Genomic DNA, 23750 nt, shown 5'->3' with positions numbered 1-23750 from the left:
CATCTCACCCGGCTAGGTTTTTTGTATTTTTTAGTAGAGACGGGGTTTCACCGTGTTAGCCAGGATGGTCTCGATCTCCTGACCTCGTGATCCGCCCGTCTCGGCCTCCCAAAGTGTTGGGATTACAGGCTTGAGCCACCGTGCCCGGCCGGTGTTCTGCCCTTAACTTCATGTCCCAGTACTTTTGTTTAAAATATGTTTTTTTGGCCAGGCGTGGTGGCTCACGCCTGTAATCCTAGCATTTTGGGAGGCCAAGGCAGGTGGATCACTTGAGGCCAGGAGTTCGAGACCAGCCTGGCCAACATGGTGAAACCCCATTTCTAAAAATACAAAACATCATGGCTGGGTGTGGTGGCTCACACTTGTAATCTCAGCATTCTGGGAGGCTAAGGCAGGTGGATCACTTGAGGTCAAGAGTTAGAGACCAGTCTGGCCAGCATAGTGAAACCTCATCTCTACTAAAAATACAAAAAAAAGTTAGCAGGGTATGGTGGCGCAAGCTTATAATCCCAGCTAATCGGGAGGCTGAGGCAGTAGAATAACTTGAACTTGGGAACCAGAGTTTGCAGTGAGCTGAGATCATACCACTGCACTCCAGCCTTGGTGACAGAGGGAGACAGCATCTCTCCCCCCCAAAAATAAAAATAATACAAATAATACAAATTAAAAAATAAAAAATCAGCCAGGAATGGTGGCACACGCCTGTAATTCCAGCTACTTGGAAGGCTGAGGCAGAATCACTTGAACCTGGGAGGCAGAGGTTGCAATGATCCAAGATCATGCCATTGCACTCCAGCCTGGGCAACAGAGTGAGACTCCGTCTCAAAAAAAAAAAGAAAAAAAAAAAAAGCGATTTTTTTGGCCAGGTACAGTGGCTCATGCCTGTAATCCCAGCACTTTGGGAGGCCGATGCGGGTGGATCACTTAAGGCCAGGGGTTTGAGACCAGCCTAGCCAACATGGTGAAATCCCCATCTCTACAAAAAATATAAAACTTAGCTGGGCATGGTGGTACACGTCTGTAATCCCAGCTACTCGGGAGGTTGAGGCACGAGAATCACTTGAACCCAGGAGGCAAAGGTTGCAGTGAGCCAAGATCGCACCACTGTACTCCAGCCTGGGTGACAGGGACTCCATCTCAAAAAACAAATAATAATAATAGCTGGGCACAGTGGTTCACACCTGCAATCCCAGCACTTTGGGAGGCTGAGGCAGGCAGATCGCCTGAGGTCGGCAGTTGGAGATGAGCCTAGCCAGCATGATGAAACCCCGTTTCTACTAAAAATAGAAAAAATAGCTAGGCGTGGTGGCAGGCGCCTGTAATCCAAGCTACTCAGGAAGCTGAGGCAGCAGAATCACTTGAACCCAGGAGGCGGAGGCTGCAGTCAGTCAAGATAGCGCCATTGCACACCAGCCTGGGCAACAGAGACTCCGTCTCAAAAAAAAAAAAATGCTTTTGTTTTTTTTGTTTTTTTTTTTTTTGAGACGGAGTCTCGCTCTGTCGCCCGGGCTGGAGTGCAGTGGCCGGATCTCAGCTCACTGCAAGCTCCGCCTCCCGGGTTTACGCCATTCTCCTGCCTCAGGCTCCGGAGTAGCTGGGACTACAGGCGCCCGCCACCTCGCCCGGCTAGTTTTTTTGTATTTTAGTAGAGACGGGGTTCCACTGTGTTAGCCAGGATGGTCTCGATCTCCTGACCTCGTGATCCGCCCGTCTCGGCCTCCCAAAGTGCTGGGATTGCAGTCTTGAGCCACCGCGCCCAGCCCAAAAATGCTTTTTTTCCTGTTTACATGCTTGTGTTCATGTAGGAAACACAAGGAAGTACAACAAAGACAACAAAGGTAGTGCCTTTTTCATGGCGGTGGAAACAGCTGCGGTGTGAAATTCCTCCTGGGTCAGCCAGCGAGCGCCTGCTGGTACGGTGGTCACTGGGGTCTGCCCTTCCAAGGCCAGACCATATACTTGATATGTCAGCTTGATGTGAGAGAAGGTGTGGACAACCTGGAGGAAGGGCCAAGAGGTTCAAATAGGCCTGTGGATATAGCCTCAAAAGCCACCATCCTTGGGCGTTCCGCTGCTCACTTACCTCCCCAAGGTGCCGGAGGCGCGTGGCTGGGAGGGGCCCAGCCCAACGCTGGAGTTCCTGCAGCAGGGCCTTGCGCTGAAGCTGCTCTGAGGGCTCCCAGGTAACGGACGGGAACTCCCACAGTCCTGCCAGCAGACCTGAGAAGGAGGGCAGCCAGGCAGGGGTCAGGCCTCAGCTGCCCATTCCCTCCATTCTCCCTTGTTACTCACGCCACTGCCTTCCACGCCCAGTATCCAGGTACCTGAGTTGGGCCTCTGCACCAGCAGAATTTGGGCACCCCCAAGGGCCCCAGGCTGTTCCAGAACACAGGTGGCAGAGCTCTCCTCCCTGGGAGGCTTGCGGCTGGCCTTTCTGGGGAAGTTGACCACTCCCAGGGTCTGGTCCCAGGGCTCTGAAGCAGGCAGGCACAACTGGCACTGTCCAGTGTTGGGAGCTGGGAACCGAGATCCCCAAACCCTACTCAGGCCGAGAGGGCTTTAGGGGCCAATCTAGAGAGCAGGCTTTGGCCAAGTTCTGCAGAATCTTACTCAGGTTAGAGGAAGAACTGGAGTGGGGCTTCTGACTGGGCCAGGAAGGGCTGGGGTGGGGGCTAGGTTTGGTGCTCACCACACTCCTCCACATCAGGATTGCCCGACAGGCTCCATGAGGCTAAGAGCTGTTCCCGCTCCACCTGAGAGGCACAGGGTTGGGTATCATAGGGCAGAGTCACCCCTTAGGACTTCTCAGTGCCCCTTCCCCAGTAGGCTTACTCTCTGACGTGCCCGGCACAGGCTCTGCACAGGGCACTGGCTGCACAGTGGGCGCTGTGGGGTACACACTGTGGCCCCTAGCTCCATGGCTGCTTGGTTGAAATCTCCTGGCCGGGCTGGGTCCACCAGCTGCTGGGCTAGACCCCTAAAAGAAGGGAACACTGCTGTGAGCCAGAGCTCCTTTGGAGACACCCCTGAAGCACCCTTGTTACCCCAACATCCTACCAGAGCCGCTGGGAAACAAGGGTGCTGCTGGGATCAGCACCAATGGCTCGGACACGGCACAGCACCCGTGCTACGTTGCCATCCACCACACCGGTTGCCTGGCACAGAGGAGCCAAAGAGTTAGCCTGGGCTGGGAGGAAGAAGGCTGGGCATGCACAAAGTGGGGGTGGGCTGTGGGATCACCTGGCCAAAGGCAATAGAGGCAATGGCCCCAGCTGTGTAGCGCCCCACGCCGGGCAGGAGCTGCTGCAGGGTCTCTGCTGTACGTGGCATGTGGCCCCCTAGCTCCTCTACCACCTGATTGGAGTGCAAGACTCAAGATTATGAGACACCCAAGACTCCTGGGTTCCTACCCTCCTGCCATCCCCTTACCTTCCGAGCTCCCTCCTGCAGCCGCCGGCCACGAGAATAGTAGCCCAGGCCAGCCCAGAGCTGATTCACCTCCTGTGGGTAGGATCAGAGGTCAGAGAGATCACCCATCAGTCCCTCTATCGTTCCTATTTCCCCTACCCTAGGGTGGCTCTCACCTCCAGGGAAGCACTGGCCAGGTCCTGCAGTGTAGGCCACTTCTATAGCCACAGGCAGGCAGAAAGAGACAAGGTCAAGGGTGAGGGTGGTAGAGGAAGCCTTCTCTACACCCACCCCAAAGTAAAGGCTCTCATCTGGGGTCCGACCCATGACCCTTCCCTTCCTCCCCTGGAGTCACCTGCATCCATCCGGTATAGTAGTTGATCACAGTGGCAACCTGGGTCTGCTGCAGCATGACCTCTGAGACCCACACTAGGGGAAAGGGGTTGGCATAAGGACACTGCTGACCTGCCCTACCTGGCCCACAGCCCCCAGACCCAAGGGCCTCGAGGCAAAGTGGCCCTGCTCTCAGGAGATGTACTGACCAGCATATGCCCGCCTGTCCGGGTCCACCTCATCTTCTGCCTGTCAATGCAACCCCAGATGAGGAGTTAGGATGGAGGGGGCTGGGTGCCTGCCTCCCACCCACTGTCCCTGCTCCTCGCCTGCCTACCCGTCTTCTCCATGGTAAGTCCCGCTTCTCTTGGTCGTACCAGCTTAGCAGTCTCCCTCGGAAGGCTGTGACTTCAGCTACGTCTCTGAATAGATGGTATGGGGAGACAGAGGCCTGCAATACCACCTCTTCCGGCTGCCTGGCCAGGCCTGCTGGGGCCCCAGGACACTCAGGAATCATCCCTGCATAGCCTGGGTACCAGGGTCTTGGGACACAGCAGTCTGTGGCAGTATGCTCCCAGTTAGGGCTTCCCCCAACAAACCCCTTTAAGCTTTGGAGCTGGAGTCAGACCAGAGTTATGTAATTGTGTGTAGCTGTGGCTAAATTTCTGGCCTTAATTTCTCAGGGTGGTACTGCTGGCTTCTTTGTCTCTGAGCCATAATGAAAACCTAATAGTGTTAGCCAGCTATAATATATACTGGTGCAGGACCTTCCTATTTACAAAACACTTTCAGGTTCATAAACTCATTTGGTCCCATGAAAGCCACATGAGGGAGGAAATGCTGAACTACTGCTCCATTTTACTGGTAAGAAAACAGCCATCCAGAGCAATTATCCTAACGTCACACAGCAATATAGTCAGAATTACACCCTTAGTGAGTCTCTTTTTTTTTTTGAGACAGAGTCTGGCTCTGTTGCACAGGCTGAAGTGCAGTGGCACTATCTCAACTCATTGCAACCTCTGCCTTGCAGGTTCAAGCAATCCTCCCTCCTCAGCCTCCTGAGTAGCTGGGACTACAGACGCTTACCACCATGCGAGCATAGAGAGGGGGTTTCGCCATGTTACCCAGGCTGATCTCAAACTCCTGGGCTCAAGGGATCCACCCGTCTCGGCCTCCCAAAGGGCTGGGATTACAGGTGTGAGCCACCACACCTGGCCCTTAGTAAGTCTCTTAATGTCTTGATACTTATCACAATCCCTTCCCAGCCTGAATCTGCCCCCTTTTATGGCCAGTGAGCCTTGGGCCACAACCAAGTTCCTTACCATCACAGGCAGAAGGCTTGGCCTGACTGTTGCTCTTAGCATGCTTCTGCCTCCCTTCCTGGCTGGCTGCCTGCTTCCTGTGACCACTTCCCACGGCTGCTCGTGGCTTCCTCATGATGGCCTGAAACAAAAAGACCCAGCCAAAGCAGTCACAATGAGGCAGAATCTTGAGGCCTTCCAAGGGTGATAGCCATCTCCATCTAATCCACCATTCACATAGGGTCCAGCTTTTCTCAAGCACTCTCAAGATGCTCATGAGTTTACTCTTGGCTGGCTGCAGCACTGAGATACAACTAGTATAGCTGAGCAAGTGGCCTCAAGGGGGCCAGCGTTACAGCCCTGGAGACATGCAAAAACAGAGGCCAGGGCTGGGATGGGTCAAGGACCAAAGCCTCCTGTTTGGGAGCATTTGTGTATCCCTGATGCTTACTGTGATTGTGTGTTTAGGTGTTTAGGTGTGTCTGGGAGAATGGGGGTAGGAGGTTTCTCTGCCTCTTAGAGATGTAGCATTGTTACACTGAAACAGCCTTTAGTAGTCATCTAGTCCAAAACCTTCATTTTATCCTGGAAGAAACCAGGGATCAGAGGGACAAAAGATCTGTCTGAGAACAGATGGCAAATCAGTGGGAGAATAAGAGATTAGCTATTTTTATTCCTAATCTTTTCCTGATCTAGTAAACCATAGGTGGCTGACCATCAACAATGAGAAAATGTGCCTGGTTGATTTTCACTGCTCCCGGACTGTTATAATGGCCGCCTTTTCTCTAACAGCTAAAATTAGCTGATACTTTGTGAGTGCCAACTCTATGTCAGAACCCATGAAGAGCTGTACTGGATCTCTCAATCTCCTGGTGACTCCATGAGGTAGGCACTAGTATCCCCTCCATCTTACTTATAAGGAGATTGAAGTTGATGGAGATTAAGCAACTTGTTCTTTCCAATCCACAACCAGCATTCTTACACTGTGATAAAATGCAGTCCCTGCCAAGCCTCTGTATCAAACTCTCCCCCAAAACTTTGACTTTACCACCTCATTTTCATCAAAAGAGCTTGCCTCCTCCTTCAGAAAAAAAAACAAAAAACCAAAACTTCAAAGCGACCTCCATTTGCACTGTCCTACCCTCCTCCTCTTCAGGGTCCTGCTCCTCCAATCCCGTCTAACTGCTGGAACTCAGAAACCAATACCCCAGGCCCGGCGCAGTGGCTCACACCTGTAATCTCAACACTGCGGGAGGCTAAGGCAGGCTAAGGCGGGCAGATCACTTGAGTCAGGAGTTTGAGACCAGCCTGGCCAACATTGTGAAACCCCATCTCTACTAAAAATCCAAAAACATTAGCTGGACGTGCTCGCTTGAACCCAGGAGGCAGAGCTTGCAGTGAGCTGAGATCCGGCCACTGCACAGCCTGGGCAAAAGAGACAGAGCAAGACTCTGTCTCAAAAAAAAAAAAAAAAAAAAAAAAAAAAAAAAAGAAAAGAAAGAAACCAATACCCCAAAAGATGGCACTCTGACATGCTGAACTTAAGAAGCCTCAAGGTCTCTCTGCTCCTTCTACCCCACAGACTCTCCCAAAGCCAGGACAAAGTTGTTCCTCTGGAACTCTTTATCTGCCTACAGTCCAAACCCACTAAAAAGAACACTTGTGTTTTCTTCCCCTCTCGCTAAGACTAACATGTAACCATACCTGAACAAACCCTTTCACAAGGTGTTGTATACCTCAGGATCGTTCAAATTCCCAAGAGAACTATTAACAATTCCATTCTCTGTCCCCATTCCAGTCTCCCTAGTAACCCTTTATTCCCTTCAACAGAATCTCCTTCTGGCCAAAGTTCAGTTTATTTAAAAACAAATAGAGTTGGACATGCTGGCTCAGGGCTGTAATCCCAGCACTTTGGGAGGCCAAGGCAGAATTGCTTGAGCCCAGGAGTTCGAGATTAGGCTTGCAACATAGTAAGTCTCTACAAAAACAGAAAAACAGAATTTCTCTTCTACCCCTCCCATAATCTGTTTTGTCAGATGGCATATAAACTTACAAACTCTGTAGGGGGATGGGTAATCACTTTGTGATTCTCCTAGTGTGCATGTTAATAAATTTGTATGCCTTTTTTCCAGTTAACTTGCTATTTGTGGCTGATTTTTCAGCAGATCTTCAGAGGGCAAAGGGAAAGATTTTCTCCTTGACTCGTACACTCCTTCCCTTCATAGCCAAACTTCCTTTACCAAACCTGCTTACTTCCACATTCATTCTACAATCCATTATCCAAAGAGCAAAAGAACCTTTTCCAGATCATGTCACTTCCTTCCTTATAACCTTCAATGGCTTCCCATTCTTTTTTTGGTGGGGCGGGAGATGGGGTCTCACTCTGTCACCCAGGCTGGAGTGCAGTGGTGTGATCTTGGCTCACTGCAACCTCTGCTTCCTCAGCTCAAGCAATCCTCCCACCCCAATACCCAACCCCAACTCCAAGCAGCTGGGACCACAGGCGCACACCACCACCACACTCACCTAATTTTTGTATTTTTGTTAGAGATAGGGTTTCACCATGTTGCCCTGGCTAGTCTCAACCTACAGAGCTCAAGCAATCAAACCGCCTCGGCCTCCCAAAGTGCTGGGATTACAGGCATGAACTACGGCGCCGGGTGGCACCCCATTATATTCTTTTATTTTCTTTCTTTTCTCCCCCGCTCTTTCCTTCCTTCCTTTTTTCCTTTTTCTTTCTTTTTTAAATACTCTAGGCCTTTACTACGGGTCATTAAATTCTTGAGCAAGCTGGTTGTGGTGGCTCAACACTGTAATCCCGCTACTCTGGAGGCTGAAGTGAAGAACAGCTTGAACCCTGAAGGTCGAGGCTGCAGTGAGCTATGATTGTGCCACTGCACTCCATCCTGGGCTCAGCAAGACCCTGTCTCTTAAAGAAAAAAAAAGATTGAGCAAATATTTATGGAGCCCCTAATAGATGCCATGCAGTTTTAGGCACCTGGCATACTTCAGTAAATAAAACATCAAAAGTTCCTGCCCTCAGGGAGCTTATATTCTAATGGGGACAGAAAAGGAATAATGAACATAAGTAAATTCCATAACATGTTAGGTGATAAATATTAGCATGAAAAGCAAAAATTAGAGCAAGTGGGGAAAAAAAAGAGTGCCAAGGTGAGATTTAATGTTGTAATTTTAAAGACTGTCGTCAAGGTAGACCCAAAGCATTCTAAGCGAGTGCAAAGGCCCCAAGGAGGGTGCCTGGTATGTCTGTGGTACAGTAAATAGGCCAATGTGGTTAGAATGGAATCAGATGGGGCTGAGTGGTAGGTCAGAGAAGTAAACCAGATGAGGTGGGGAGGGGAGGGTCACAAAGTCCCTTATAGGCCATTGGAGTGATTTGGCTGCCACACCCTTGCTCTTAGAATAGAAGGGAGTCCTTTTACTACAGCCTTGTGGGTCCAATAATTCGGGCACCATCTGCCTCATCCCCTCTCACTGTGCTCCAGCCAAGGTTGACTGAATTTAGTTGCTTCAATACCTCAAATGTGTCTGTCCATCTTGGAGCCTCACACAATCAATTTCCTGTTTGGACTTTTTTATGCTTTATCTAACATCTAATCATTTTTCAAGTCTTGACTGAAATGTCCAGATCAGGTCCCCTCATCTTATCCTATCACATATTTCTGCCTTGTAGCTCTTACCCCAATGTAATTTCACATTACTTTGATTTTTTCCATCAGTGTGTACTTCCTGAATTTTACTGTAAAAAATGACTTGAGTGCAAGGACTGATTCTCTTCTGTTGACTGGTGTGTGTCCAAAGTCAGTGCCAGGTAAACTGTACACAATAAATACTTGTTAAATGAATTAATGGGATGGGGGATAGTCAAAAGAGTTTCCCTTTTTTAGGATAGGAGAAATCCAAACAGTTTTTTTGCTGTTGTTTTTATAGACAGTGTGTCCTTCACTCTGCTGCTCTGCCACCCAGGTTGGAGTGCAGTGGGGAGATCATGACTCACTGCAGCCTCGATCTCCTGGGCTCAAGCCATCCTCTCGCCTCAGCCTCCCAGGTAGCTGGGACTACAGGTGCGCACCACCATGCCCAACTAATTTTTAATTTTTTTTTTGTAGAGACAAGGTTTCACTATGTTGCCCAGGCTGGTCTTGAACTCCTGGGGTCAAGCGATCCTCCCACCTCGGCCTCCTAAAGTGATTACAGGCATAAGCCTCTGCGCCAGGCCCAAGCAGTTCTGAATAATGATGAAATGGGCTGAGCTGAGAGAAGCTGAAGATGAACTATAAACAAAGAGTAACAAAGGAGCATTGGAAGGCACAGGTGGATGGGAATTGGAGTGTTTAGGGAGGTACTAGTCTCCAATAGGAACCTCTTTTTTTTTTGAAACGGAGTTTCGCTCTTGTTGCCCAGGCTAGAGTGCAAAATGGCGCGATCTGGGCTCACCGCAACCTCCGCCTCCCGGGTTCAAGAGATTCTCCTGCCTCAGCCTCCTGAGTAGTGGGATTACAGGCGCCCACACCATACCCAGTTAATTTTTTTTGTACTTTTAGTAGAGACGGGGTTTCACCACGTTGGCCAGGCTGGTCTTGAACTGACCCTCAGGTAATTAGCCCGCATCGGCCTCCCACAGTGCTAAGATTACAGGCGTGAGCCACCGCGCCCGGCCTAGAAATCTCTTTCAAGCTTAATCACCCTCTTGGTCGACTATACAGCCTAGTTGCTTCACAATTTGTCCCTTCCTCGCCATCCATACTGCCAGCCTTAATTCAAGTCCACATTATCACTTGATTGGATTATTTCAAAAGCTTCCCTACCAGTCGGTCGCCCTACACCCTCCTCAGCCTCCTCCGACGGCTTACTCCCCGCCTCTTTCACTTTCTGGAGAGCACTGCGCTCTCCATCCTCTCTGGGAATTTACCGATGCCCAGAACACCTTTCTTTCCTCCACACGACCCCCTCCTAGCCTAACTCCTGGTCGTGCTTTAAGCTCAGCTCAGGCAGCGTCACCTTCTCTGGAAAGCCCAAACCCAGTCATCCCCCCACCCCCAGCCCACGCTGATGAAGAGAGCAGTACACCCAAGCCCCGCGTTCCCGCCGCCAGTGCGGGAAAGAAAATTTACCTCCAGCGAGCTCTAGCGCGCCCAGCTTTCCGGCGCACTTCAGGGGGCGTGGCTCGGGCCCATCCCGGCGGCGAGGCGGCAGCACCGGCCAATAGGCAATTAGCGCGCGCCGGGCTGCCTTCCCCGCGCCGGACCCGGGAGGTCTGAACGGAAGTCCGACCCCTCGGCCACCCGACAGCTAGACCCCGCGCCATCCCCGACTGCCTGAACAGCTCCAGGAGACGGAGCGCAAGTCCAGCGTACCCACAGACGACTCAGGCGGGAGACGAGCGGTGTCATGGCCGCCTACAGTGACGATGGCGCAGCTTCAGCTCCCGCAGCTTCCGACGGTGAGCGGCTTCCCAGGGGTAGCCTTCAAAGCCTCTGCGCTCTGGGAGAGGGCAAGGCCTCGGGCTCATAGTTCTAGAGACCTCAAGCTTTAGAGGACTGCTCCTTCCGCCTGAACTAGCCACGAGGAGACTACAAGTCCCATTGTACACCGCGGCTCGGGCTGCAAAAGCCTGGAGCGTTGGGAGCATGGAACTGATGGAGGCATGGCGGGAGATGTAGTCTGGAGCTCATAACGGTTACTAATAATAGTTGTGATTCAGTTCAGTGGAGTGGATTGAGCATTGTGGTCGAAAGAAAGGTAGGACGTATTGGCAGCTCTGGTGTGTGGCACTATCAGGCTCTGGGGCTTACTGGGAACTGTTGCTTATGGCGCTGGGGCACCATGAGAACAGTAGTGTGGATCCCTGTGGGATATTAAGGGAGCTGAGATCCTCAAGCCCTGCAAAATGTTCCCTGCAGGACACGGGAAAAAAGAATCTCAAAGGTCATCTAGTCCAACTTTCTCCTCTATATCTTGTGACAGCGAAGTGGGAAGTAATTTACCCAGACTCATACAAGCCACGGGAAGACCCAGGCTTCCTCCCCAAATTCAGGGCACTCTCCACTCCAAGGCCTGTGTGTAGAACACGTGGGATACAAAGGCTTGTGGGAAAAGCTGCCAATGGAAACTACCCCCCTCACCACCATCACCGTGGCCTAGCTTGCTGTCTGTTCCCCTGGGCTCTTTCCTTAAGCATGAACATCCATCACCCTCTTAACCCCCAGGTGGTGTCAGCAAAAGCACAACATCTGGGGAGGAGCTAGTAGTCCGGGTTCCCGTAGTGGATGTGCAAAGCAACAACTTCAAAGAGATGTGGCCATCCCTCCTGCTAGCCATAAAGACAGCTAATTTCGTGGCTGTGGACACGGTGAGAGTTGGAAAACGAGGAGGGCAGGTGGTTGTGAAGGGGACTGGTGCTAGAGGCCTGTCAACGCTCCCTTTACCTCCTCACAGGAGCTGAGTGGGCTTGGGGACAGGAAGAGTTTGCTGAACCAGTAAGTATAAGCCCTGTTCTCTTTAGTGTCAGCCCTCAACTGTGGAGGGGGGCGGTCACTGACCTGGGTGGTTTGGGTCCTTCATAAGGCTAACTCTCAGCCACAGCAACCCCCAACCCAACCCCAAGGTGCATCGAGGAACGTTACAAGGCTGTGTGTCATGCTGCCAGGACCCGTTCTATCCTCTCCCTGGGCCTCGCCTGCTTCAAACGACAGCCAGACAAGGTATGAGCTGATCTCACCCCAATCCTAGGTCTGGCTGTGGGGAGGAGGGTAGAGAGATTCTGGGGAACATCAGATATGAAGCTTTTTTCTCCCAAATCTGTTTTTTTTTTCTAACTTGATAGTTTGTTTTTTTTTTTTTCAGTAGGTTTATGGGGAACAGGTGGTGTTTGGTTAAATGAATAAGTTCTTTAGTGGTGATTTCTGGGATTTTGGTGCACTCATCACCCAACAGTGTACACTGTGCCCAATGTGTAGTCTTTTATCCCTCACCTGCATCCACCCTTTCCCCGCCGAGTCCATTGTATCATTCTTAAGCTTTTGCATCCTCCTAACTTGGCTCTCCCAAATCTTGATATAGCAGACTTTCTCTTTCTCCCAGGGTGAACATTCCTATCTGACTCAGGTGTTCAATCTCACTCTGCTGTGCATGGAGGAGTATGTCATAGAACCAAAGTCTGTGCAGTTCCTGATACAGCATGGCTTCAACTTCAACCAGCAGTATGCCCAAGGCATCCCCTACCATAAGGGCAATGACAAGGTAGGCCTCCAGATTCCCTAGCCTTGAGTCTGCCCTTCTGTAACTTTATTTCTTCCTATCCTAGGCTGGATGCCTGGGGAGAACCTGCTTCTTAGGGAGTATGGGGAATCACTAGTGACAGGGCTTGGGAAACAAGACTGCTAGGAGGGTAGGTAGCATTGGGTAGAGAAGAGAGAGAGCATTCCAAGTGGGCAAGCCTGGGATAAATGCCCAGCAGAAGAGGCTCCCTGGGGGACTCTGTCCTCCTCACTGACCCCTTTACTTTCACCTAGGGTGATGAGAGCCAGAGCCAGTCAGTACGGACCCTATTCCTGGAGCTAATCCGAGCCCGCCGGCCCCTGGTGCTACACAATGGCCTTATAGACTTGGTGTTCCTGTACCAGAACTTCTATGCACACCTCCCTGAGAGTCTGGGAACCTTCACTGCTGACCTGTGTGAGATGTTCCCAGCAGGCATTTATGACACCAAATATGCTGCTGAGTTTCATGCCCGCTTCGTGGCCTCCTACTTAGAATACGCCTTCCGGAAATGGTGAGGAAATGGTTGAGGGAAAGGGGTGGGGCCTGATATGAGTTTATTTCATTCACTTAAGATATTTATTGAGCTCCTACCATGTGCCCAGACAGTGTTTTAGGTGCTGAGGATTCAGCAGTGAACAAAACAGACCAAAAAACCCTGCTCTTATGGAGCTTATATGCTAGTGGACCATTACCCTCTTGCGCTGTTGCAGTGAACGGGAAAATGGGAAGCAGCGGGCAGCTGGCAGCCCACACCTGACCCTGGAGTTCTGCAACTATCCTTCCAGCATGAGGGACCATATTGATTACCGTTGCTGCCTGCCCCCAGCAACCCACCGTCCTCATCCCACCAGCATCTGTGACAACTTCTCGGTGAGAGCACCCACCTATTTCTTGGGAGGGGAGGTTCTGATGCCTGGAGCCTCTTTCTAAGCCTCTTTCCCACCCCTAGGCTTATGGCTGGTGCCCCCTGGGACCACAGTGTCCTCAGTCCCACGATATTGACCTTATCATTGACACTGATGAGGCTGCAGCAGAGGACAAGCGGCGACGGCGACGACGTAGGGAAAAACGGAAGAGGGCTTTGTTGAACCTACCGGGGACACAGACCTCTGGGGAAGCTAAGGATGGTCCTCCCAAGAAGCAGGTCTGTGGGGATAGCCTCAAGGCTGAAGAAACCGAGCAGGAGGTGGCTGAGAATGAAACTAGGAACCTGCCTCACTCCAACCAAGGCAACAAAAATGACTTAGAGATGGGGGTTACAGCAACAAGGCCTGAAATAGCTGATACAGCTACCTCAGAAGTGCCAGGGAGCCAAGCCAGTTCTAACCCAGTACCTGGGGATGGATTGCACCGGGCTGGTTTTGATGCCTTTATGACAGGTTATGTGATGGCCTATGTGGAAGTCAGCCAGGGACCCCAGCCCGGCAGCTCTGGACCCTGGCTCCCTGAATGCCACAATAAGGTATATTTGAGTGGCAAAGCTGTACCCCTCACAGTGGCCAAGAGCCAGTTCTCCCGTTCCTCAAAAGCCCACAATCAGAAGATGAAGCTCGCTTGGGGCAGCAGCTGATGCAACTTCCACCTAGCACTCAGGTGGAACGGAGGTATTTTGGGTCTTTCTAGCCTGTAAATGTCATACTCAACTACTACTGAGTTTAGGGGAAGGGGAGTGTCCTGACAGACATATCACTGCATTGCCCTGGACCTCCTCCTTTATCTCAGTGTCCGAGGTACAAGTAAGAAGGCTGACCAGCACCTGTAACACCGACTTTATTTTTAAGTCTGAAAATGTCTTGGGAAAGTTTTACAAAAAAAAATCAACAGAAGCAAGTTATGAAAATATTTGACCAGCTTCATCTTTGGTTATTTCTTATTGCAGCTCTGTAAGGACAGACTGTTCCCAAAGTTCCAGCCATGGCAGGAAGGGAAGAAAATCAGTCCATGTATAAACCATTTAATCAACTGAATGTATCACATGTTGACAAATACATAGAAGCAGGCCCTAGGGCCTACAAAACCAGCCCCACTCCCAACCACAAGGTTGAAAGTCTTATGGGGCAGAACATTAAGACTCCTTTATAAATATGAAAATAGATTAATCAATGGGAAAAAGGTCTTTGAATAGGTTAGCTAAGAGCCATGACCACAACACTGCCTTGCTCTCCCCTTGCATAGAAACGTAGTGACGTGGTCTGACCATGCAGTAAGTGCAAACAGCAATTACTCAAGTGTCTTAGAATACTGGCAAGAAGCACCCCAATCTTCAGGTCTGGGAAACAGCCATGCCCGTTATGGCCTCTTAGTCAGCTCCATGTTCCACTCAGTAGCTTACATGCCCCAAGAAAGGGCAAGAGACAGACCTGGGGCGGGAAAGAACCGGGGTAATAGCTGCCTGCCAGCTCAGCCTAGAACTAGACATCCTCTGGTCCTGTCTGGGGAAGTGCACTGGAGGGGGTCCAGTGGGAGGCAGACGTCCTTGCCGGATTTCAGAGGCTTGATATCAGCTGTTGGCCCTCACTAGGAAGGCCTCTCACTCCTGCCTCCCCTGTCATACACAGCCAATGGGCACTGGGAGCCTAGAAGCTGAGCCTGGGTTGGCCTAGCCTGCCTACTCTGTAGGCTCCAGGGAAGAATCAAGGCTGTGCACCTAGGGGGCCATATGGTTTCAGCTGAAGGTCCATCGCTAAGGGGAGGCAGGGACTAACCCCCCTCACCCATCCTGCTTTCCCTGGGTTTGCGGGCCTATGCCTGAGGTGGAAAAGGTGACTGGAGTTGAGCCTGCTGGCCTTTCTTCTTCTACCTCCATCTCCTCAGAAGCACCCACAGGGCATGGACTGGTCCCCTGGGGCCTGGACCCAAAACCGTTTTCTTCCTGGAGACTGGAGCAGTCCATAGCCTCATGGGCTTGAGCAGCTAGTAGGGCAGATGCCCGGAATGGTGGGATCTCTTTAACTCTGTACTTGAGACTACTTAGGCGTGGTGGGGGCCCATCAGATAGCGATTCTTCCCGGCCCACAAATGGACAAGCCTCCTGATGCAAGAACTCAGGCGAACCAGGCAAGGAACGCCACCGGCGAATAGGTGGGGCCAGGGGCTCCTGCCAGTCAGCCAGGGGCATAGTTCCAGGTCCTGGTGCATCCAGGTCAAATACCAGAGAGATGACAGACTTGCTGGGCAGGTCAAAAAACTTGATCTTGCCCCCCTTGAGGTCCTGGCGAGCACTAAAAGGGTTGACTTTGGGGGTGCGGGCAGCACCATCTCGTGGCCGGTAGTATGGGTCCAAGACGCTCACTGTACGTGGGGGCTTACGGGAAAAGATGTCTGACTGGCTTCGAGACAGCCAGATGGTACGTCTTGGGCATGGTGACTTGTGGGGGATCTTATCTTCCAGTGAGCTTAGTCGCTTCACCCCAGGTGCTTTCTCCAAGAATCCTGAATAATAATTAAGTCTGGGTTACTCTCACTAGTCATAACAAATAGAAGCAGCATTTTACCACATAATGTTTTCACTCATGAAAGCAAGTTGATACCGCAGCCCCGTTTCACCAATGAAGAAGCAGACTCGGAGATGGAAAGCAGTATGCTAAGCCACAGCTCTTAAAGAGGCCAGTACTTTCTGTGTTATCTCCTTCCCCTCCCCTTTATTTCTGGACCTGGGATCCTGGCAATCACAATCCTAAGAGGAGAAGGCCCTACATCCGAATTTCCTCCCTTAGGGTTAGGTTTGGCTCCCTGGTCTAATCTCTTACCCTTGGCTGTGGGCTGCAGCTTCCTATCCCTCTCCTGCTCTTCTTCCTGTAGGCGGCTCAGAATTTCCTCCAGGGTCTTCCCAATCTCCACAAAAGATGGGCGCAGTTTGGGGTCCATCTGTAGGTATACACAACAGCCATGAGCCCTGCCCTCCATCTCCCACCCCAAAGATGGCATTTGAGTCTATTTCTGGCATCTTTGAAGATTCAGATGTGCAGCTAAGAGACCTTTTCTAAAGGCCCCAGACAATGAAGATACAGTTCAGGTCAGGGAAAACACTATTGTCTACTGCCCTCCCTGTCTTAGTGTTTGTCTTATCATCTTGTCACAGCACCTTCCAAAAGTATGCTCATATTAGTTTATTCTGTTCTTGAGTTCTGCTCCTAATGTGTTTCTGGGAGGTATCTGAACAAAGCCCACCTACCCCTTGATCCTAACAGATAAGGTCCAGCCCCAGAGCTAACATGAAGGCCAAGAAGAGCCTTTCTCATATGCCTCAGGACCAGTTGGATCCACAGTCCAACAATAAAACCAGACCAGAGTTCCATCAACACCCAAGGCAAGGAGTGATGGGTCTATCCTACAGGCTGAGGACCAGATAATACAAAGCAAATTTTTTCTTTCCTTGGTCCAGGGCTCCGAATAGGTTAGCTAAGAGCCAGAGGGAGGAAAAGGAGGTGTGGTTGCTGTCACTACAGTGAAAATGAGGTCCCTTGGCCGGGCGCGGTGGCTCACTCCTGTAATCCCAGCACTTTGGGAGGCTGAGGTGGGTGGATCACCTGAGGTCAGGAGTTCGAGACCAGCCTCAACATGAAGAAACCCCGTCTCTACTAAAAATACAAAATTAGCCGGGCGTGGTGGTGCATGCCTGTAATCCCAGCTACTCGGGAGGCCGAGGCAGAGGCAGGAGAATTGCTTGAACCTGGGAGGTGGAGGTTGCAATGAGCCAAGATGGCACCATTGCACTCCAGCCTGAGCAACAAGAGCAAAACTCCGTCTCAAAAAAAAAAAAAAAAAAAAATAAGGCCGGGTGCGGTGGCTCCAGCCTGTAATCCCAGCCACTTGGGAGGCCGAGACGGGTGGATCACGACGTCAGGAGATCGAGACCATTCCTGGCTAACACGGTGAAACCCCGTCTTACTAAAATACAAACTAGCGGGCGAGTGGTGGGCGCTGTAGTCCCAGCTACATCGGAGGCTGAGGCAGGAGAATGGCGTAACCCGGGAGGCGGAGCTTGAAGTGAGCTGAGATCGGCCACTGACTCCAGTTCCGGGTGACAGAGCGAGACTATGCCTCAAAAAAAAAAAAAAAAAAAAAGAAAAATGAGGTCCCTCATGAAGCTAATTAGCAGCCTCTCTGTACAGTCCTAACCAGATGAAAAGGGTTCAACCAGCCCCTGATGAAAGGCAGAAGGAGAAAGACACTCACATTACAGCAGTTGAAGGTAAGCTGCAGAAAGTCTGGAGGACAGTCTCCCACCATGTGCTGGAAGGCATCGTAGTCCAGCCCGAAATTCTGTGGATGGGTATGGAAAACCTAGGTAGACAGTTCATTAATCCCCCGACCCATCCTAGTCGACTCAGTAGAAGAGGTTGGGAGCTGCCCCTGACAACCAGCAACAGACAGTTCCAGCAAGTCCACCCCAGGGACAGAACAGTTTCATTGCTTCAAACTAGCCCCATCAGTGGCAATGATCCCCATGGTTGCAGCTCACCTCTGTGCGGGGAAGATAGTCTGGATCGGCCTGGATGCGGGCGATGATCTCGCAGAGGATGATACCATAAGAGAACACATCTGCCTGGTGGGTAGTCAGACTTTGGTTTCCCTCTTAATGAGTTGAGGGGTAGGGTATCTGCCCCTGCCCCTGCCTCGCCCCACCCCCCCATCTAACAACCCAGGCATGGGTTAATATTGCCCATATTTCATCCAAGTCAGTCACTGGGCAGCTGCCAGGTACCACCCCTGGTACCTTGTAGGAACATCTACCTGTTCTTAGTAGGAACATCTTGGACACTCTGCTAAGAGTAGATTCTAAGGAGAATCAGGGCTGAGCACAGTGGCTCATGCCTGTAATCCCAGCACTTCAGGTAGCTGAGGCGGGCAGATCCCTTGAGGTCAGGAGTTTGAGACCAGCCTGGCCAACATGGTGAAACCCTGTCTCTACTAAAAATAAAAAAAATTAGCAGGGCATGGTGACGCATGCCTGTAATTCCAGCTACTTGGGAAGCTGAGGCAGGACAATAGCTTGAACCCGGGAGGCAGTGAGCCGAGATCGTGCCACTACATTCCAGCCTAGGCAACAGAGTGAGACCATCTCAAAAAAAAAAAAAAAAAGGAGAATCAGGCCTTGAGATCCTCAAAACTTACCTTTTCATTATAGGGCTCATCTCGGAGAACCTCAGGTGCCATCCAGAATGGGGAACCCACCACAGCCAACTTCTCACTCCCCATGCTGTGGGGTGAGATTATACAGAAAATGAGCTTGCCATTGGCTGGTGCAATGGAATCTTTTGACCATTCCTCCACCCCAAGGATGGGTATAGGCAAGGACTAACCAAATTTAGGGAGCTGAAGTTGAGCTGTGACCAAGTCCTGGCCTCTGGGGAGGAGGCTAGAATTTTCCCTTAGCTTCAGCCCCCTGTCCCTTGAACTCCAGCATCCAGTAGGGCTACACACCTGACATCGGGGATCTTCTCAGCCAGGCCAAAGTCAGCTACCACTGCAGAGTAACCATTCTCATCCCTCTTTATCAGGCAGTTCTAGGATTCCCAGGAAGGAAGAGAAAATAACGTGGCTCAGAAGTGGGGATCAGTCAGCCACAGAGTTACCACCCATTCCTCCCTTCCTACCACAGGGCACCTTGTCCTCTCCTTCTTGGTGAACCACACTCTTAAGCTGACCCCACTGGTCAGATCAGGGGCTCTAATACAGCCAGGTGAGATTAGTTAATCCTGGGTCTTGGTTACACTTAGGCTGCCCTACGATACACTTCACATTCCAAACACAATTACTCGTCTTTGCTTTCTAAGTGCTAGGCATAGTTTTAAGTGCTAGAAATAGCTAGATGAAAACAACCAAAACCTTTGTCTTCTCGGAGCTTGCAATATAGGGGAGAACAACAGACTATCAGGCCCCTGGTCTCCTCCTTCCTCAGAAACAGACCCAAAGCCCAGGCCTGACCTTGCCAACTTCATATAAGCACAAGACAAGTGTCTAAGCCTACACTAACCTTCACTGTCTACAAGATCACAACCAACCTCTTCTCTGGCATTAAAAGTCTATGATCTGGCTTTATCCAACTGGCCTAGCTGCTGTCCCCCTGTTCCTGGTGCCCCTATGCACATACCCTAATCCAAACTTGTCACAGACAAGCTTGACTTACCAAACCTGAACAGGTCCTTCAAGCCTTTGCTTTTGCTTACACTGTTCCCTTCCATTTGAAATATCCTCCCAATTATCCTTTTCACCTAAGAAAATTTTGTCTTTCAAGGCAAGCTACCTTTTTAGCCATGACCTCATCTTTCTCTCTCTCTCTCATCTCAACTCCTTTAGCTCCTCCTCTACGACACTCCTCTTACAGTCTAGCAGAAAAGCTATGAACCCCTCAGGAGCAAGTTCTGGTTTGGTCCTTCCTTCCTCACAGGTTTCAATTCATGAGACAGGCTGAGAATATGCTCACTGAACAAATGCTGTCTTCAGGTCAACCCAAGTGACCTGTAAATAAACAAAGCAGCAATCACCTCTCCCCAAATAGCTGCTTTCAAAATAGCCCTACACTGCTCTGGCTCAAGAGGTACCTCACCCCACCCACTTCCTTCAGAATAGCAGACAGCAGGGATCCTTGGCTCACAGAAACACTTCTGGAGCCAGCAAGGCCCCATCTGACCCAAACCAGCCCTCCCTCTTCCTTGCCAGCCTTAGTATCTAGTTGCTAAGACATGGCCAGGTCACTTCCTGCTTATTCCTGTCAGGTACAAATCAATCCCTTACTCTGGCCTTGACATGATTACACCATTCCCCTTCCCCAAGCTGGAAGGACCCGTGATTTCATCACTTCTACCCTGGATCACAGGTAAACATGCCTCATCTCTGGCTTCCAGGAAGAACAGTCCTCGTGCTTGTCCTGGCTTTGGCTCTCTCATCAGTCCTGCTGGCTCAGCACCCCCTGCTCCCTGATTTTGACTGTGAGAAGATGGGCCCTAGGCCAGCTTTCCTATTAGCCAAAGCCTCAGCTATAGGGCACCAGCCCGTGAGGCAGTGGCAGCTCAAATATGTCACCTATGTCTCTTCCCTCCCAGAAGACTTCTGAGTGACATAGCCCTGCCTACACTAAGCAGTAAGAGAGGCCCAATCTGATTTCCCTGAGGCAAGAGGTGACCTTTTCAGTTTCAAAAAGCAGCCCAGGCACTACTGCTGCCTGGTTCCCATTCCTCATTGTCCTCACACCTATTATATCACACTGCAGCAGTGACTTACATGTTTGCCTCTTCACGGGCAAGGAATGATTTCATTTGTCTCTGTATCTGTAACCTAGCACAGGCACCCAGAAGGAGCTTGGCAAAAGTGTGTTAAATGGAAGTTTGGTCTGATGACTGAAGCAACGGGGCTTCTTTTAAAAGCATGTGTCAAGCTGGGTGTGGTGACTCATGCCTGTAATTCCAGCTTTGGAAGGCCAAGGCAGGCGGATCACCTGAGGTCAGGAGTTCAAGACCAGCCTGGCCAACATGGTGAAACGCTGTCTCTACTAAAAATACAAAAATTAGCCAGGTGTGGTGGGCACCTGTAATCCCAGCTACTCGGGAGGCTGAGGCAGGAGAATCACTTGAACCCAGGAGGCAGAGGTTGCAGTTAGCACGCCACTGCACTCCAGCCTGGGCAACAGTGAGACTCTGTCTCAAAAATTGAAATTACAAAAAGCGTGTGTCAAATGTATACAATAATCATACATTCCACTCTCCATAGTGAGGACTGAGATGACAAGAGACTCAAACGGGTGGCCATGGATGCATTTCCTGGAAACCTACACAAATTCTTCAGAACTGGGCCAGATCAGACACCTGAGAGAAGTACCTGAGGTGTCCTGGAACAGCTGCACAGTCAGTATTAACATTGAATAAAGCCACCTGAGTGGAGAAATGCCAAGTCTATTAATTCATGTTCACTCTAAAGCTGTTTCTGCAACAAAACACTTTCTATGTGACTTCACCTCTTTCCCCTCAACCCCAACAAACTGACTCCATAAACTCAGTTAGGATCAGGCAGGAAAAGACTGATTCTACTGCAAGACTGAACAGTTAAGAGGTTCTTTTCATAGCACAGGGAGATCAGTGACCGAACTGCTGGACTCCTAAATGCCTCAGGGACTGCTATATTTCAAGTCTCTTAGAGGATTATCTGTTTTGGTGTGATATGTCCCATCCCTTACCCTCAATCCCACCATGTGATGCCGTACCTTTACCATAGCTCTTGTGTAATGACCTGCTGACTTAAATATCTCCACAACTAGAGTAGAGCCCATGAAAGGTAGAGATTGGATTCCCCAATATTGTGCCCTCTAAATAGCATAAATAGTTCCCAGAAGCTGCTGATGGTTTTAATTATAAAAATTAACTGCAGGGTACACTAACAGTCATTCTCTACATCCCTCCAGCATTCAACATTGTTCCTAATTCATGTTCTCTTCACTCTGAAAATTGGCATTTTCTATTCCTCGTTGTGTGGCATAGCCTAAGACCATAACTGAATAGGCTTTTCATTCTAGTGAAATCACCTAAGTGGCTTCTATGCAGTCAACAATGACAACAGAAAAGAACTAAGAACTAAAGGTGCAATTCATAATTCATACTCATTCCCAACAGTAACCACAGAAGATCAGTAGTACTTTCCTGATGTTGGGCAGTAATGGTATTAAGCAGAAGCAACTACTTTCTCAGCTGCCCCCAAGAGCCAAGGCTCGGGTATATGTGTACTGGTTACTCCTAGAGCTACTGATAAAAGCCTGTGTGTGGCTATTGGCATTTCTTCATAGTGCTCATGAACTGAGTATTTTTAAAGCCACACTGCCTCCCACTTCCTTCTAAGTAAGTTCTTAGCCTTGCCACTGTAAAAGTCTGTTTCAGGCTGTTTCTTAGAAGTAATTACAAAATGAGACTGAACGGCTATATCTGACAGACATTTTACTCTTAGAGCATTATTGCAGTAGCTGCAGACATGAATCCTATAAAGGCAATACTACTTTCACGAGGCACGTTGATAGGAAACTTGGGATCTTTTTGCTTCCAACCACAGGCTCAGGATCATTTGGAAAAAGGCATCTACTTCTCTCTGTCCTGGTTTACCCACATGAAACATGTTACCTCTACTTTAAATCCCTCCTGTCAGCTCTGGTCTGAGCAATGTGGACTGATCACTCCTGCAAAGTCAAGGACAGCATCTATTTTACAGACTGGGAGCACAGAGTTCCAAGGTCACTGAAGTCATTCAGAGATGAGGACAAAACTGGGCCTGGGACCCAGAATCTCAGCTCTGGAGCAGGCGTTTCAGCCTCTTTGCTATCAAGCCCTTCCCTGAAATATGCCCAGGAAGCCTTTACTCTCATAGGCTCTATGCTAGGTGCTAAGAAAACAAAAGTAAATAAGAGGAGCACTTGAGAAACTCATATGCTGGTGGGAGATACAGATACAATAGAACAATCAAGTGATATGGAGTGTATAATATTAAAATATAAGAAAACCTGATACTGTCCTTAAAGAAATAAAACACAGACCCAAGATGGACTATGAAGAGATAATTTAGAAACCTCAGAGCCCTCTACTGTCCCTTTTGCTTTATTTCTCCCTCGGGACTTTTTGTTCTTAGGGCCACTGCCACCACCACACAGGTATCTTGGGTGGGGCTGCTCTGGCCTAGGTGTAGACATATACTCCTCTCCCTAATTCCTGCAACACGGTTACAGTGAGGCTGAAACATTCAGACAAAACTTTACCAGATAAATCTCAGAGATGATAAAAGGGCAATGAACACAGACAGTATCTCAAATTGGACAGTCTGGTTCATAAGACTCACTTGTTTGTCTTCAACTTGAGATCCCCTATAGTGTACTTCCCAGCCTTCCTCTAGAGTTTGCAAAAGTCCTTTGCTTTCACCACCTGGAAGTATCCTCAAAACCTCCTTAAAGTCCAGACCCAAGAAAGTACAGCCCAGAAATATAGGGAGTTATTTCTCCTATGTTCCTAGTTTCTTGTCTCAAGCCAGTTGACACTGGGAATACTCATTCCCCATTAGGAAAAGCAAAGGATAGTGGTCTTATCCTATAGTCCAAAAAGGTTAATTATTTTTGTAATACAGCACAACAAGCCCGGACAGAACCACACTTGGATACTACTGCAATGGGACAAAGTGCTTTCAGGGCACAGAAGGGAATATGATGATCTCTTAGGGAGTGGAGGCTTTCCTCGAGGAAGCGTAGCTACCCTGGCCCAGAGTGATCTTTCCTGCTCTGAAAACTTGTCGTCTATGTAGCTAAACAATTATAAAATGCTGTCCACTACTTTTTAGTTATTTGCCAACAAGACTGTATGTACCTCTAGGTCAGAAGTTCCTCTTTTCTAATATTCTTTCATCATTGCAGCCAGAGACAGGAGACACTTGTGTGTGTGTGGGGGGGGGGGGGGG

At 49.9% G+C, this 23750-nt stretch overlaps 3 protein-coding genes across 14 annotated transcripts in view; 1 reads left to right on the top strand and 2 right to left on the bottom strand.

Annotated features, from left to right (window-relative positions):
- Window positions 1-1712: 1712 nt before the first annotated feature.
- MUTYH (mutY DNA glycosylase) lies at window positions 1713-10665 on the bottom strand. Of its 8 annotated transcripts, none has more exons than XM_017881805.1 (14): window positions 10421-10665; window positions 5064-5184; window positions 4079-4227; window positions 3951-3990; window positions 3764-3837; window positions 3585-3626; window positions 3430-3501; window positions 3241-3354; window positions 3058-3155; window positions 2833-2977; window positions 2690-2753; window positions 2325-2516; window positions 2084-2220; window positions 1713-1998 (listed from the first exon to the last, which is right to left on the bottom strand). In XM_017881805.1, exons 1-14 carry the CDS (start codon window positions 10454-10456, stop codon window positions 1798-1800), a joined length of 1485 nt encoding a protein of 494 aa, XP_017737294.1. In that variant the 5' UTR covers window positions 10457-10665; the 3' UTR covers window positions 1713-1797. The 8 variants fall into 8 exon arrangements, with proteins under 8 accessions (XP_017737294.1, XP_017737293.1, XP_017737295.1 ...); XM_017881804.1 differs by having other exon boundaries at window positions 4079-4230; window positions 10421-10631; XM_017881806.1 differs by lacking the exon at window positions 10421-10665 and adding an exon at window positions 10178-10264 and having other exon boundaries at window positions 4079-4230.
- Window positions 9772-14173, top strand: TOE1 (target of EGR1, exonuclease). Of its 2 annotated transcripts, none has more exons than XM_017881802.1 (8): window positions 9772-10506; window positions 11273-11415; window positions 11502-11542; window positions 11671-11767; window positions 12147-12305; window positions 12578-12837; window positions 13037-13196; window positions 13276-14173. In XM_017881802.1, the coding sequence occupies exons 1-8, from the start codon at window positions 10455-10457 to the stop codon at window positions 13894-13896; spliced, it is 1533 nt and encodes a 510-aa protein (XP_017737291.1). In that variant the 5' UTR covers window positions 9772-10454; the 3' UTR covers window positions 13897-14173. The 2 variants fall into 2 exon arrangements, with proteins under 2 accessions (XP_017737291.1, XP_017737292.1); XM_017881803.1 differs by lacking the exon at window positions 9772-10506 and adding an exon at window positions 10712-10805 and having other exon boundaries at window positions 13276-14168.
- TESK2 (testis associated actin remodelling kinase 2) overlaps window positions 14080-23750 on the bottom strand; it is a 162737-nt gene continuing 153066 nt past the window's right edge. For 3 of the 4 annotated variants that reach the window (XM_017881798.1, XM_017881799.1, XM_017881801.1), the window contains 6 exons: window positions 18753-18835; window positions 18444-18528; window positions 17791-17874; window positions 17505-17591; window positions 16076-16193; window positions 14080-15758 (listed from right to left, as the gene is read on the bottom strand). In XM_017881798.1, coding sequence (XP_017737287.1) covers window positions 15037-15758; window positions 16076-16193; window positions 17505-17591; window positions 17791-17874; window positions 18444-18528; window positions 18753-18835 — 1179 coding nt within the window. In that variant the 3' untranslated portion in view covers window positions 14080-15036. The remainder of the gene's footprint in view (window positions 15759-16075; window positions 16194-17504; window positions 17592-17790; window positions 17875-18443; window positions 18529-18752; window positions 18836-23750) is intronic. The other variant, XM_017881800.1, reaches the window with a different exon arrangement.

This window comes from Rhinopithecus bieti, unplaced genomic scaffold (assembly GCF_001698545.2).
Source record: "Rhinopithecus bieti isolate Rb0 unplaced genomic scaffold, ASM169854v2 scaffold_12155, whole genome shotgun sequence".
NCBI lineage: Eukaryota > Metazoa > Chordata > Mammalia > Primates > Cercopithecidae > Rhinopithecus > Rhinopithecus bieti.
This window is presented reverse-complemented; position numbering and strand designations above follow the sequence as displayed.

Bases quoted from the DNA above. Each gene is read 5' to 3' on its own strand.
- TOE1 (XM_017881802.1), top strand. From the start codon at position 10,455: ATGGCCGCCTACAGTGACGATGGCGCAGCTTCAGCTCCCGCAGCTTCC. The intron at 10,507-11,272 runs GTGAGCGGCTTC...CTTAACCCCCAG, and splicing joins AGCTCCCGCAGCTTCCGACG to GTGGTGTCAGCAAAAGCACA. The intron at 11,543-11,670 runs GTAAGTATAAGC...CCCAACCCCAAG, and splicing joins AGGAAGAGTTTGCTGAACCA to GTGCATCGAGGAACGTTACA.
- MUTYH (XM_017881804.1), bottom strand. From the start codon at position 10,456: ATGACACCGCTCGTCTCCCGCCTGAGTCGTCTGTGG. The intron at 5,185-10,420 runs GTACGCTGGACT...TTTTTGTTTCAG, and splicing joins CCCGCCTGAGTCGTCTGTGG to GCCATCATGAGGAAGCCACG. The intron at 2,754-2,832 runs GTAAGCCTACTG...TGTGCCTCTCAG, and splicing joins TGTGCCGGGCACGTCAGAGA to GTGGAGCGGGAACAGCTCTT.